This window comes from Denticeps clupeoides, chromosome 17 (genome assembly GCF_900700375.1).
Source record: "Denticeps clupeoides chromosome 17, fDenClu1.1, whole genome shotgun sequence".
In the NCBI taxonomy this organism is placed as follows: Eukaryota; Metazoa; Chordata; class Actinopteri; order Clupeiformes; family Denticipitidae; genus Denticeps; species Denticeps clupeoides.
Window position 1 is genome coordinate 2343144 of NC_041723.1, and position 15442 is coordinate 2358585.

The 15442-nt window shown below is 49.0% G+C and overlaps 4 protein-coding genes across 4 annotated transcripts in view; 2 read left to right on the plus strand and 2 right to left on the minus strand.

Moving 5' to 3' along the window:
• Positions 1 to 15442, minus strand: part of LOC114766810 (protein brambleberry-like) — a 480412-nt gene that overhangs the window by 150891 nt on the left and 314079 nt on the right. The window lies entirely within an intron of this gene.
• Positions 439 to 5461, plus strand: tat (tyrosine aminotransferase). Its single transcript, XM_028958073.1, has 12 exons — positions 439 to 477; positions 613 to 869; positions 959 to 1063; positions 1552 to 1619; positions 1787 to 1945; positions 2486 to 2624; positions 2713 to 2765; positions 3730 to 3882; positions 4220 to 4348; positions 4423 to 4506; positions 4599 to 4697; positions 4777 to 5461. Exons 2-12 carry the CDS (start codon positions 626 to 628, stop codon positions 4915 to 4917), a joined length of 1374 nt encoding a protein of 457 aa, XP_028813906.1. The 5' UTR covers positions 439 to 477; positions 613 to 625; the 3' UTR covers positions 4918 to 5461.
• On the plus strand, positions 6640 to 10115 carry LOC114766838 (1,5-anhydro-D-fructose reductase). The gene is made up of 9 exons (XM_028958099.1): positions 6640 to 6729; positions 6871 to 7074; positions 7164 to 7358; positions 8097 to 8213; positions 8324 to 8436; positions 8523 to 8610; positions 8761 to 8844; positions 8937 to 9019; positions 9516 to 10115. Exons 1-9 carry the CDS (start codon positions 6640 to 6642, stop codon positions 9547 to 9549), a joined length of 1008 nt encoding a protein of 335 aa, XP_028813932.1. The 3' UTR covers positions 9550 to 10115.
• klhl36 (kelch-like family member 36) lies at positions 9747 to 14517 on the minus strand. The gene is made up of 6 exons (XM_028958059.1): positions 13765 to 14517; positions 13463 to 13531; positions 13147 to 13299; positions 11736 to 12656; positions 10694 to 10848; positions 9747 to 10587 (listed from the first exon to the last, which is right to left on the minus strand). Exons 1-6 carry the CDS (start codon positions 13765 to 13767, stop codon positions 10011 to 10013), a joined length of 1878 nt encoding a protein of 625 aa, XP_028813892.1. The 5' UTR covers positions 13768 to 14517; the 3' UTR covers positions 9747 to 10010.

Below are 15442 nucleotides of genomic sequence, written 5' to 3' on the forward strand. Positions count from 1 at the left end.
GGCGAATGTGGTGACGTAAGATCAAGCGATGCGCACCAGGCGACGGTCAACAAAGCAGGTCGTTGCACCCAGGAGGGCGGCGTGATCCCCTGAAATACCCGCCATCGGTACTCACGGTCGGTGTCTCGGTGTCTCGGCGTAAACGGAAAACGAGAAAAGTCCGCATCTGATGATGCGCAAGGTTCTGCTGCGCCACGAGCCTCTCCAGTGCGCCTTTACGCGCCAGGGCGCACGGAACGGGTTAACGGGTTCTCGCTAAACCCACCCCAAAAGCCCCGAACTGTAAAGAAGTGCACATTTCTGTCCGTGATGCAACGGGGGAGTAGGGTGCAGCCCTCGGTCTCCACCAATGAAAACATGGGCGGGGCTCGACACCCATTTCTGGGGCTGATATAAACTCGGACTGGGATAAGCCAGCACATTATATTACATCTCGGTTCCATTCATTATTTTCGTATTATCGTTCAGTCAGCGCAGGTGAATTGTTAATATAAATGAAAAAATACATACTTTTGTGATTTGGGATTTAAATAAATGACAAAAAAAATATTTCTCGGCTACCAATTATTTAGATATATTATTTCTAACAAACGTTTCGCGATCTTTCTTCAGCGGTTGTAGTACGATGGACAAGTCCCACGTGATCCAGATGAACGGGGTTCACGGAAACGGGGTCCTGACCGCCGGCGTGCGGCAGGTGAGCGTCCGCGGCGTCCTGGACCCCGCCAAGCTGAAGAGCCGCCGGCAGCGCAGCTGGGGCGTCCGCGCCTCGGAGATGTCCAAGAACACCCTCAACCCCATCCGGGCCATCGTGGACGGGATGAAGCTCACGCCGAACCCCGACAAGCCCATGATCTCCCTGTCCATCGGTGAGACTGCAGGGTTCTTTTATAATGACGATGCTCTAATTTCCATTTATGCACTTTATTCGATTCAATGATCTTCTAATGCGCTTTAGGGGATCCCACCGTTTTTGGGAACATGCCCACGGACGACAAGGTTCTGCAGGCGATGAAAGAGGCTATCGACTCGCAGAAGTACAATGGATACGCGCCATCAGTAGGTGAGGATTAGAAACCAAAAACGTAACACTTCCAAATTCCCTTTTATCATTTTTGAAAGGAAAACTATATAAGAACTATATTTACGATTTAATCTGAGGCTGTCATTTTAATCTTAAATATTTCTATTATAATAAGAAGTGTTGCGCATACGAGTTTCGGCAGAGATCTACGCGTCTGTGCAATACATGTTATAATAAAGCAATATTAAAATGCATTTTGCTGTGTAACGTGGGTGGGAGCATCAATCTTTGTATTTCACAAGATTGTAACTATTAACACCTAATTATAAATCTCAGATGTATTTGCGCATGCCCAAATTAATTTTCTGGTGAGTTCGTAGATCGATAGAGGGGATTCGACTTCTCCACTGCTCAGCTCTGAAATGCCACTTGATTTCTACAGACCTTGCCAGTTAGGGTTAGGGTTAGGGTTAGCCCAACCCTAGGGCAAACAGATCCCAGTGTTTGACTCTCATTGATTTTGTCAGGTTACCAGAAGAGCAGGGAGGCGGTTGCCAACTTCTACAGCCGCCCCGGTGCTCCGCTGGAGGCCAAGGTTCGCAAAGCTCTGACTGTTTTAGTATTTGAGCAATAGCCCACTAACCCTCAAATGTTTTACTCACACTAGCTTGAAATGATACCGATAAAATCTGTCAGACGCATATTCAGCGTAATTTGATGCAAAAGAAGATGCAACACATGATTTTTCATCCTGACACACAGGACGTCATCCTGACCAGTGGCTGCAGTCAGGCCATTGAGCTGTGCATCAATGTCCTGTGTAACCCGGGGGACAACATCCTGGTGCCGTGCCCTGGCTTCTCCCTCTACAAGACCCTGGCCGTGTCGCTCGGCGTCCAGGTCAAACTCTACAACCTGCTGGTGAGCAGCGTTGCAAGAATTACAAATCCGGACCAGGATTTCGTGCCAGCCAACCAACTGAGCAGTTACTTTGGTCACAGACCCACTGCCCAGCTGCTTGGTTGGATACAAATTCTGGCCTGGATTCGCAGATTCTGACCCAAGACTTTCCATCACTGCAAACTGATTATATAAGATTTTTATGGCTTGTGTGTTTTCAGCAGCACACATAAATATTGTCTTTATGTTATGCCTGGCCACAGTTTTCTTATTCGTACCTCTGCATCAGGAATCCTGCATGCACTGAAATAAACATGTTGTTGTATTTTGCATCTAACATGAAATGAAAATCATATATATATATATATACGTTCTTCATGCCTCCAGCTGTTACATAATCTCATGGTCATGGGCTGTGGGAGGGTCCTGAGCTCGAACTACAGTTAGGTCTCAGAAGAAATCAGTTCCATATGTCTGCCCAGAGACCAGAAAGCAAAATTACAACCAGTCACTGTGTGGATTCAGTTCCTTGACTTTTTTTTTTCGGGGGGGGTTGCACAGCCTGAGAAGTCCTGGGAGGTGGACCTGCAGCATCTGGAGAGTCTGATAGACAGCAGAACGGCCTGTCTGATCGTCACCAATCCCTCTAACCCCTGTGGGTCTGTCTACAGCAAGGAGCACCTGCAGAACATCATCTCAGGTGCAGTGTCCCTCAGACCCTCAGGTGCCTTCACTGTCACCACAGATTCAGTTAGCAGCAATTAAATTCAGTTTCTTTCCCATTGCAGTGGCTTCGAAACACTGCATACCCATCCTGGCTGATGAGATCTATGGAGACATGGTGAGTGCACACACACACACACACACACACACACACACCATTAAAAACTATTTTAAAACCTACTCACTCCAGAGTTCCAGGGCCCAGCGAGGCACATTCTTTGTGCCCAGTTAGGGTTTTTTTTTTCCCCTGGCTCAGCTCTGCTGGGAGTCCGTGGGGAGCACATCAGCAGTGCAGGGATTAGGAGCATCACTGCCCGTGAATGGGCGGCTGGCAGCGTTCGGGCATACGGTGGGTGGGTCACTGGGGGCACAGGAAGGATGACCCAGGTTTTTGGGGGCATAGGAAGTAGTAGAGTGCACATTCATGGTGATAACAGCTGTTTTCTGCACTCTTTTCTGTATAGCAAGCAGAGGGGTTGGGGTTGTGGGGGGCATCAAGTTCATTGGCCATCAGCATAACGAGAAAGGGTTTGCGTTGCCAGATTCTCTATTTGTTACAGTCTGGTTTCTGTTCAAAGTTTTAGCCACAATTGGGGGGGGGGGCTTTAAAATGCTCCAGATGGGGGATTCTGGGTAATCAAAGGCATTAAATATCATATAAGCCCCTCCCTGCCACCAGGACAACTCAATAACCAGCCTCGCCACAATGACATTGCACTTTTTAGCCACATATGTTATGTATTAGGACATACATAAAGGCTTAACATGAGAGGGGGTGGGTAAAGGGGGAGGTTGGTGGGTTTCAGCAGCAGCGGTGGTGTTCGCACACCTCCCACCACAGCCAATGAGTAGAGACTCTATATGATGATCCATAGTGACTTAGCGTTTCATGGTTTACGAGCATCTGACGTTTAGAACTGTAGTGTCAGACCGAGGCAGCCAATGAGATGCGGGGGTGGTTCCATGAGGTCCTGATGAGAACCAGACGTAGATCCACAGGCACAAGAAACAACCCATATGAGCTCTTTCATGCTTAGCTTCCTGATGGTGCCATTTTGTGTGCTTTGTCCTTCTTTCCAAAGGTCTTTCCGGACTGTTCTTTCCACCCCATGGCCCCACTGAGCAGCGATGTGCCCATTCTGTCCTGTGGGGGGCTGGCCAAGCGTTGGCTGGTGCCCGGCTGGAGGATGGGTTGGATCCTCATCCACGACCGTAACAACGTCTTTGGATCAGAGGTCTGTTGTGCATCATTACTGAACTGTAGTATGTGTTATTCTACCCCCTGGATAGTAATAGATTTGTTTAAAAAGGGTTGGGATGAAATCAAAAAGCTTTCAGGTGTAACTCAGCTGAAGAAACAGTTACTTATTGAATGCACTGATATCAGTATCGGCTAATATTATTGGCCCTGTTAATTTTCCAATGGTGTGGACAATCGTAGCCCAACAGTTCAGATATTTTTGCAACGAAGACCTACAAAGCTCTTGACAACGGTCACAATCTTCAGAATTTCAGAATTTCACAGAACTTTCTTGATGGTCTTCCTTCTCATCTTTTGGTCTCCATGAGAAGATTCGTGAGGGTCTGGTAAAGCTAAGCCAGAGGATCCTGGGGGCCTGTACCATTGTTCAGGGAGCGCTGGAGAGCATCTTCAACAACACGCCACACGAGTTTTATCAGAGTACCGTCAGCTTCATTAAAGTCAGTACTAGATCCCGTCTCTCAGTACTAAATCCCGCCTGTGAGCATGTACTCATTTCCTCTCTGCTTCTCAGGCCAACTCAGAGATCTGCTACTCTGCGCTGTCCACGGTTCCTGGGCTCACCCCAGTGATGCCCTCAGGGGCCATGTACCTCATGGTGAGCCAGAGACCCACTGTCAGATCAGCTCAGCTGTACATCATCGTCATGGCCAGTTTTTCCAATGTTCCAATATCTGTCCCTTTGTGCAGGTTGGCATAGACATGGACAACTTTCCAGAGTTCCAGAATGATGTGGACTTTACAGAACGTCTGGTGACCGAACAGTCTGTCTTTTGTCTTCCTGCCACGGTGCGGCCTCTCTTCCTCCACTCAGAATTCACGTCGTGACCTCCAGCCCGGTTCCCTAATCATCCTCATGTGTTCTCAGGCGTTCGAGTACCCCGACTTCTTTCGGGTGGTGGTGACAGTGCCGGAGGACATGATGATGGAGGCCTGTGCACGTATCCGCGAGTTCTGCGCCCGACACTATCGGCCGTGCAGCACTGACAGCAACGAGATTGACCAATGAGATCACAAACCAGTTTTGGCACAGACACAGATAAAGAAGGAGGGACAGAAGGCATGTTTCATGTTCTGGAAACTCTTTATATTTATTTTTCTTTTCTACAGCCAATAAGCTTCTTTATATGGAACTGTTGTAATTATCTTCTATTTTGGCATTATATACTTTTATAGAAGTTAAATCCGTCCAATCATCATTCTATCCAACATGTATGTTATTATTCTCATTATTATTATTTTTGCTGTTATTCTAGCCACAACGATCAAGTTTTGTAGATCAGATACGTTATTTGTAGTAGTTGGTTGTTATTCAGTATTTGTAGACGTATCTTTCTCGCCATTATTGTTATTTTTGCATGATTCGCTGTTACTGTGAAAGTCCTTGGTTACATAAAATATTTATGTTTATCTCAAGTTGTCTGTTATTTCGTGACGCACACATATTTAAATAAAACCCTGAGCAAATGTTTCACAAGACTTTCTGCGATATAAAAGTGACGTTTGTGTAAAGACCAAAATCGACCAATTGAGTATCAAAGCAAAAACAGGTTAATATTTAATCGCTTAAAAAGTCTTGTTCCGCTTGTTTGTGATATAAGAATTGCATGTGTGCACCAAATTTATTCAATAATTACCCTCCTGAAGAGAAGCACATCCAAGTTCAATCTGACCCGTTAAAGCAACAAAAACAGAATTTCCCTACCATAACTGGTTTATTGTTTTTTTTTTTTGTTCAATTTTTGAAGCTGATGCATTAAGCAGCATTATACAGTTTCAGATAAAAAATAAGCACGGACTGTGTGTTTCAACATCTGCTGTGTATAGTTAGATTAGATTAGAAAATGTGCTTACGGGTGGTGGGTGGATATTGGGCAACAGCTGTTTTTTTTGTTGTTGTTGAAAAATTGAAAATCACAAATAAAACCTAAAAAACTTTTTTTATACCTATCTCATACCTCCCAAATATGCCTGCAGCCTGTAACTGTAGTGAACAAAAACAAGCCCCCCGTTTTTATTAAGCTTTCTCGCAGTTTCAGTAAGAATGAATATAAAGATTATGGAGTTCACGCAGATCACTGCACCAGATCGGTGCCTGCTTTTGGGGTATTTCGGAGAAATGACCGAGCTTTTACAGTTATTTATACCACCAGGATCCGCATTAGGAGGCAAGTGAGCAGTACTGATAGAACATCGTCCTCTGCTGACGGACGTGTGAACTACACCTTGATAACAATCAGCATTATGATCTTTAAAAGAACCAGATTGTGGTGCCTAGATGAGATGTTCCCAGTCTGTAGGGTTCAGGACCTACCATAAAGGGTCCCGAGAACGAAAAGAAAGACAAGTTCAAGGTCAGAGCAGAGGCATTTTTTCTGATCCTAGAGATGAAAAATTATGGTTTTGATGAACACAACAATGAGTTTGACTTGGCCTCCACCGGATATGCTACTGAGAGCTTGGTGCCAGATGCCACAGCGTACCTTCAGAGATCCAGTGGAGGCCATGCCTTAAAAACAGGGGCAGGTTTTTTATTTGAACGTTTATCATGAGGAAGTTGCACAAAATGTCATAAAGCCTGGATGGTAAAGGTCACTTCTCGGAGTCAAAGTACACACACGGCCAGCCAGGTTGAATGATTAACCCGGCAGATAAAGCTAAGACACGGGCAGCAGAGGAGGGGCGTCGGCCTTCCTCGTTCATTCTCAGACAGTGCTCAGGACCCCTCAACATGGACGAGGGCAGCGGACAAGTCAGGAAGGTCGAGCTGAACGATGGAAGATTCATGCCCCTGCTGGGTCTGGGGACGTATAAGGGACAGGTGAACTCTCTTTACTTCATAAACCAATTCGAAGTCAGACCGAGTGTGTGTCTTTTTATCATTATATGGGGAATTAAATTTGGGAAATTATATTATATGATATTTTTTATCAGAAATATGGGAAGGCTAAATGTCAGGCTTTACTTGTTGGGTCGCCTGCTCTGTCTCCATCAGAACGTGAGTCCCGAAGTGTGCCAGGCGGCGGCAGAGACCGCCATCGCCGCTGGTTACCGCCACCTGGACACGGCGTACATGTACCAAAACGAGGCGGAGCTGGGCAGAGCCATTCGCTTCAAGATCAAGCAGGGCATCATTCGGCGGGAGGACATGTTCATCACGAGCAAGGTGCAGGATGAAACGCAACCCCAGTGCCAATCAGCAGACTTCCCCGGTCAGCTCATGCCACCTGCCTTCTCCTCCCTGTGTTTAAATAGCTGTGGTGCACGCACCATGCGCCAGAAGACATCCCCGTCTGCCTGCAGAAGACCCTGAAGGACCTGCAGCTGGACTACCTGGACCTCTACCTGGTGCACTTCCCAGTGGGGCTGCAGAAGGTGGACGATGAACTGTTCCCCACCAGGAACGGCAAGCTGCTTACCAACGACATTGACTACGTGGACGTGTGGAGGGTACCGCCAGCATCCATCTCACTTTACTTTTGTTTCCCCTCAAAGATATTTTTATTGACATTAAGCAAAAAAAAAAAAAAAAAAGTGAAGTGATTGTCACTTGTAATACACAGCAGCACAGCACATGGTGCACACAGTGAAATTTGTCCTCTGCATTTAACCCGTCACCCTGAGTGAGCAGTGGGCAGCCATGACAGGCGCCTGGGGAAAAAACACAATGCACACAATATAAAAAAGATCTCACTAAGAAAATCAATTCTGTGAGAGTTACATACAAATATCGGGTAACATTGCAGTAGAGTATTATAGGAAAAATGGCCCTTTAGTCATATTCGAAGAACAATAATGATAATAATGTGTGCAATTCTAAACCCAACAACCTTTCCACATAATAACCCCATCCTCATGCCAGATTGATCAATTAAAAAGAACAAAATGACAGTATTGTTTCTGGAACTTTACTGGGTGATAATAAGAGTCGGATTCTGAGGCTGAAGGCTGGTAAAATACTCCAGGAAGGGCCATCACACCTTTTTTTGGTATCACTAATTGAGTAGTGTAGATAAGTGTCCGGCATTTTACCGGGGTCAGACATGCATCATCACTGATGATGCCCTCAGCCTCAAGCCTGGCTCCTCCCGCTGCACAATTCCAAATGGAGCTGAATTCGCCGTCGCTTTCTCGAACCACCTCTAAGGTCTCCCCCCGCCCGTGCTGTTACGCTTCTGTTTGTTACAGGGGATGGAGGCTCTGCAGCTCTCGGGGAAGGTGAGGAGCATCGGGGTCTCCAACTTCAATGTCCAGCAGCTGCAGCGGCTCCTCTCCGTGGCCAAAGTTCCGCCTGCCGTCAACCAGGTAAGGTGACGTAAACTTGTAAAATAAAACCCTGCGTAAACGTGCCGTCTTCATCTTCAGGCATCTTGGCCTTCACTTCGTCTTCTGAGCGCCGTAAACCCTGCCTGCAGGTGGAGATGCACCCTTACCTGGCGCAGTCAGACCTGGTGGAGTTCTGCCGCTCCCGCGACATCGCCCTGACCGCCTACAGCCCCTTCGGGTCGCCCGGCAGGCCGCAGCAGCAGTGAGTCGCAGCGGAGCTCCGAAACGCCGCGTCCTCCAGCAGAACCTCAACCAACAACCTTTCCCACCCCTCTCGTCCCGCCACAGCCACCGCGGGGACGCCGACCCGGAGAAGATGCTCCAGGACCCCGTGGTCGCGGACGTCGCCAAGAAGCACAGAAGAAGCTCTGCGCAGGTCTGACATTCTCGCCTACTCTGCTGGAGATCCAGGTTCGGGGCATTGTTAGCATTGTTAGGATACATCTGGAACATAATAGAGCTGAAGAACCCCGGAACGAATGGAGCCGTGGAGCACTGTTGGTCTGACAAACGGAAATGTCTGCAGGTGCTGCTGCGTTACCACGTGCAACAGGGAATCGCCGTGATTCCGAAGAGCATCAAGCCCAATCACATCCTGGACAACTCCAAGGTCGCGCCCCCCTTCCCCACAGACCGCCGGCACACGTCCAACCATTTGCCCGCATTCGGTTCCATAATGTCAGGAGATCTCACCCTTTCCAGGTCTTTGACTTCTCTCTGGATGAAGAGGACATGAAGGCACTGAGAAGGCTGGACCGAGGGTGGAGAGCCTGTGTGCTCGACCAGTAAGACGCCATTTTTCCCGAATCGCGGGTCTGTATTTTGGCGGCGCCATATATGTCACGTCGCCTAATGTCATGTTCACTAGTTCACAGCTCAGCAGAACACTTGAATTCATTGGGGGCAGCAGTGGCCCTGTAATCAGAAGGTTGTCGGTTCGAATCCCGATCCGCCAAGGTGCCACTGAGGTGCCACCGAGCAAAGCACCGTCCCCACACACTGCTCCCCGGGCGCCTGTCATGGCTGCCCACTGCTCACCAAGGGTGACGGTTAAATACAGAGGACAAATTTCACTGTGTGCACCATGTGCTGTGTCTCACCACTTTCACTTTAAAGGGCTGATAACCTGCATCATGGTGTTGGTAGTCGTTTGTGACGTCCTCAGACGCACCCTGTGAACGAGGGGCAGTGACATATAATCGGCGGTAAAATAGGGGCCCGCAGTCACAATGTTTACGCACGCTGGCGCAGAAAATGCTAACGCACGTTTTCATTCCTCAGGGCAAAGCCCCACCCGTTCTACCCATTCGACTGAAGAAGCCTTCACAGACCAATCTGCACCAGACCGATCCGAATTACCAATGTTATGAAATCACAAAACTGTGACTTTAATTGTGAAAAAAAAAAAATAGAGATTCAATTCCTTTACATTTACGGCATTTATCAGACGCCCTTATCCAGAGCGACTTACAGTCAGTATTTACAGGGACAGTCCCCCCCTGGAGACACTCAGGGTTAAGTGTCTTGCTCAGGGACACGATGGTAGTAAGTGGGATTAGAACCTGGGTCTTCAGGCTCATAGGCGAGCTATAAGCTACTACCACCCATTTCAATACCAATTCACCCAATTCAACCCCAACATGGAATTAACAAGACGTCTGATTCATTTTTCTGGACAGAGACACGCTCACGTTGTCTTTATTGAATAGTCTTTATCGAACAGCCCTGGACGGTTCCGCTGTTCTCTAGAGAGTCTAGCGGTTGCAGTGAAACGTGTCACCGGTCCCGGTGGGAGGCGGGTTTGCCCCTCGCTCGGCCTTGTTCGGCCTGCTTCCTCTCAGGGCAACTGGGCTGCGGCTTCACCGCACACACACACACCGACGCCCCGGCGATGGCCTTGGGCAGGTCCGGCCCGCGGGTCCACTGGCCCTGCTCGGGGTCGAAGACCTGCGTGGCACGCGAGTGGCACGTGTTGTCCCAGCTGTAACCGCCCAGGACGTAGATCTTGCCGCCCAGGACGCCCACCCCCGACTCACTGTTGGGCTGCAGGAGGGGAGCGACACGCGTCCACTGCTCACTCTCGGGGTCAAACGCCTCCACGTCCAGGATGTCAAACCGCTCCATGCTGTGCTCGTAGTTGACCGTCCCGCCAATGGCATAGACCCTCTCACGCAGCGAGGCCATGCAGTGCCAGCCTCGCGCCAGGGTCATCGCCTGCCGCTGCGTCCACACGTCCCCCCTCCTCGGGTCATAACTCATGACATCTCTTCTGTACGGCCCAATCAGATAGTCATGACCGCCAGATATAAAAACCAGGCCGTCGTGCACAGTGCCAGCGTGACCGTAGGTGCACCTCAAGTAAAAAAAAAAAAAAAAAAAAAAACACAAATGGAAAATATTAGATTTTCTAATCACTGTTTCAGAGGCAAGAAAACCACCAATCTGCTGGACGGACGTACTTAGGGAGTCCGGCCACATAGGTCCAGTAGTCCTCTGCCGGATGGTAGACCTCCACCGAGGACAAGGCCTTCACATTGTGGCCCCCGACGGCGATGAGACACCCGCCCACGGCCCCCAGGTAGAAATCCATGCGCCGCTGGTTCATTGAGGCACCCTACACAAGGCAGATCAATATTTCTGTTAATAGGGATGATGGACATTAGTAACGGTGGAATATAGTTTACTATCGTAAACTGTGTTCAGTCTATATTGGAGAGATTTGCTGTGAACTTTTTTTTTTCTACAAACACATTTTAAAAATGCTGTATATACAGTACAGGCCAAAAGTCTGGACACCTTCTCATTCAATGTGTTTTCTTTATTTTCATGACCATTTACGTTGGTAGATTCTCACTGAATGCATCAAAACTATGAATGAACACATGTGGAGTTCTGTACTTAACAAAAAGTGGAGACCTGGCCTCCACAGTCACCGGACCTGAACCCAATCCAGATGGTTTGGGGTGAGCTGGGCCAACAAGTGCTAAACACCTCTGGGAACTCCTTCAAGACTGTTGGAGAAGCATTTCGTGTGACGACCTCTTGAAGCTCATCGAGAGAATGCCAAGAGTGAGCAAAGCAGTAATCAGAGCAAAGAAACTAGAATATAAAACATGTTTTCACTTATTTCACCTTTTTTTGTTAAGTACATAACTCCACATGTGTTCATTCATAGTTTTGATGCCTTCAGTGAGAATCTACCAACGTAAATGGTCATGAAAATAAAGGAATCACATTGACTGAGAAGGCGTGTCCAAACTTTTGGCCTGTACTGTATGTATATATATAGCATTATAAATGTATTGAAAACCCTTGTATTGTATAATGAGATTCTTGCCAAAACGTATTTGTAGCTCTTGTTAATATCCCTGTATAAATATTCTATGGGACTTAATCGTTCCAGGAATTTCCAGATTTGGAAATCCATTCAATCCATCTGCATTAGAGGTAGGATCAATATGATGTGATTCCTGAAAATCTAAAAGAGAAGATTGTCCTCGCCTTGATCCAGAGGTTGGTGCGTGGGTCGTAGCGGTACAACATGTTACTCGCGATCTCCGATGAGTTGTCCCGTGACGAGCTCCCGCCAGCGGTGAAGAGAAACCCGCCCAGGACGGCCACGCAGTGGTGGCTTCTCTGGGCCGGCAGCTGGGTCTCTGTCTGCCACTGGCCACTGTCCTCGTCCAGCGAGCAGACCTCAGCGCTCAGCTCCTCCCCCCTCTCCGACACCTCCCCTCCCACAAGCAGGAGGCGCTCCTCCCCACCCCTCAGCCTGGACTCTGGCGTCTGGAGAAGGGGCTGGGCGCTCGGGCGGGAGCAGTAGCTCACCGCCTCCTCCACCAGCGCCTCGCAGCCGGCCTCCGGGGGCAGCAGCGAGCGAATGGCGGGCAGGACGCAGCGCGTGAGCTCCCCCGCTGGTATGAGGGAGAAGCGCACCTGAGAGAGGAGCCGCCGCGCCTGAGGCTGGCGCTCCGGCCTCTGGCTCAGCCACCGCAGCGCCGCCTGGAGCAGGGCCTGCTCGCTGTCGTGCTGCACGCGCTCGTGCGACAGGTACGCCGCCATCTTGGCCGGCGGCACGTTGCTGAGGAACTGCGGCGTGACGGACAGGGCGGAGAAGCGCTCCAGTACGAAGCGGTCGATGTGGGCGTCCAGGCGCTCCAGGCTGTAGAGCAGCGCGAGCTCCTGCAGGTGGACGTAGTTCTCCTCGCTCACCGCCTGCTCCAGGTGCTGGCAGCAGAAGTCCACGGCGCGCCACACCTGCAGCAGGTGGGCCGTCTCCAGCACGCAGTAGACGTTGCCGCAGTCCAGCGGCAGCTCCCCGCTGTACAGGAAGTCCACCACGGCCTTCACGCCCGCGGACGAGGCGCTCACGAGCTCCACCTCTGCCTGCCTCTCCTCGCGCATGCCCAGGGTGAACATGGCCTGGGAGGAAGAATTCAAACAGACACACCAGACATCAAGTGCACGGCACGATGGCCACGTGTCACGTGGTCTGTAACAGGATCAATCTCACAATACACAGAACATTTAAACCCCAAAAGTGCGTGTGACCTAAAAGGCGGCATAGATATTCTCAGTGAAAAGCAGTGCTGGTAGTGACTTTGGCCACTCAGCGGCCATGAGCAAAACGCGGTCAAAGTTGAAATGGAATCTAAGAGATGGGTGTCCAGAGATCTGAAACACAACACTGTCGTCTTAACGGGAGTTCAGGAAGCGGACGTGTCCACTGAGAAAGCGTCCGAAAGCATCTTTAGATTTGCTCCAATGAGTTCTGACGCCGACAGTTTTTCAAACAAGACCTTAAGTCCCGTGAAGTAGACGTAGAAAATTTGATGTGATGCATCGATAATCGAGGCGTTGACAATCCGAGTTGTGAAGTCACGCGGAGTTCTGAATGTGTGCAACGCGCCACCTGGAAGTAAGGGCTCGAGGCGGCCAGCAGGGCGCGGTGGGCGGTGATCCTCTGGCCCTCGGCGACCAGCACCACGTCGCAGAGCTGCCCACACTGTCTCTGGTCGTTCAGGCCCTGCAGCAGTGACGTGGCCCGCTCCTCCCAGAAGTACACCTGAAACCGGGCGTGGCATTACTGCTTGGTCACGTGACCTTTTAATCAACAGGCATGGTCTCGCAACCGTAATAAACCTGCTCGTGGGCCACATTTTTACCGGTGTCCGGCACGGCCACCAGTAAATATACATCACAGAGCTGCTCTATACTGGACCACCGACCTTAGAAGAGCCCAGTATGCGAGGGCGCGACACCTGAGGTTGTCTTCCTCCCTCCATGGTGCCTTCAAACTGAAACAAAGGGGGAACACACACACACACACACACACAGACCAGTATTTATATTAAATACAAATAAAACGACCATAGACAATATCATTGTCATTTTAAACGTGGATAATTGACTGCCAATCATAATAAATCATTCGGCATATCCAGTGAATCCGACATGCAAACGCTCACAAAGAATCATTTACCGCCGGGTTGTTATTTTAAACGTGGATTAGAACAGCGACAGGACCCACCATGTCATTAAAGTCCGAGTTAAACTACCAGCCCTGACAATACATTTTGTGGGAAATAAACTACACATGAAGCGTGATACGCGTCCAGGAACAGCCCTGCCTCCGTCTGCGGGGGGCGGAAGATCCGGAACGCCTGTCGGCGCCTGGCGCCCTCTAGAGGTCGGGCGAGTAAGCGGATTTCGCTCGACCGACTTCTCGCAAGCAACGAACCCGGCTCTGGTTCTGCAGCACCGTATCTACTACCCATGCATATTAGCAGACACCCTAATCTCGACCACAGATTAAAAGCACGTTGTTACAACGCGTGGAAGTAGCTTTAGTGTTACCCTGGGTGGATTGGCCACGGGCGTGTGAATCCAGTGAATCCCTGTGCCAAGACGGGCCGCGGTAAACCCCTGATACGAATCAGCAATGATAATAACACACTTGCTCAATGGAGCCATCAATAACTGCAGAACGGTGCATTCGGGCCACGTCCATTTGTTAGGAACATTTTGGTTAAGCGCTTTGAACATAGTTTACAGGTTGGAGTGGCATAATTTTCGGTGTGGGGTGGCACTGCACTGACCCGGAATGACGAATCAAAAGGACCGGGGGGGCAAACTTCACTGGCTGACTTTTTATTTGGTTTTTATTTTCCCAAGGAATAAAATAAACCAACTTATCTTACGGTTTCGACAGCCCTGCCGCTCCGCATTTCTGCTGATAAAGTGTGTTTCACAAGGAGATTGTGAGAGAGAGAGAGAGAGAGAGAGAGAGAGCGTCACTGCTGCATTATGACACACTGCAACATCAGGGCAGATCCTCTCCACCACTCGTTTTATTTAAGCCCAAACACACCACAACTCCGCAAAAACATGCAGGAAAACATATTTACCCTCACAGGTCGTGTAAACGAGTGAATGTGAGTAATAATAACACTCGGTATAATGAGCGCAGGAGTAAAAACTGAAAATACTTGGGTGCGGTGTGTACACGGCAAACTTTTAACTGTCCCGCAAAACGACACCAGATATGTCCACCTCAACAAGACAGAACAACTACCAAAGCAAAATTACTGTTTGAATCTATTTTCGTGGAGTTGATTTGTATGCATCCTTTCTACCCAAAAGGGCCATGCAGAACAAACAGAACAAGACTATACAAACGGAACAATAACGCTCATGTTTGGGGGTTCTATCTGTCCTGCGCTGTTTCTGGTTAAGAATTAAGTCCCTTCATCCTCCAGTTGTGCTTTATTGAACAAATCTCCTCCACCAACTGTACTTTACTGTACATCTCCCCTCTGATGAATTAGAGATATACTGCATAAAGAACCATCCCGGGACGCACCTCCTGACAAAACCACCTCGTTTTAGAACATTCCATTTACATTTACGGCATTTACCAGAAGCCCTCATCCAGAGCGACTTACAATCAGTAGTTACAGGGACAGTCCCCCCCTGGAGACACTCAGGGTTAAGTGTCCTGCTCAGGGACACAATGGTAGTAAGTGTGTTTGGGGTTCTGGGTCTTCTGGTTCGCAGGCGAGTGTGTTACCACCCACCAGGGTTGTTTTATGCTATTAATAAGACTTCAGTGAAATGTATAGAAGTGGGTGCTGGTGATTTATTGGCGATACTTTGTATCTGCTTGAACAGGGGTCGATGGTTACATTGTATCCGCATGATTCGCTGGT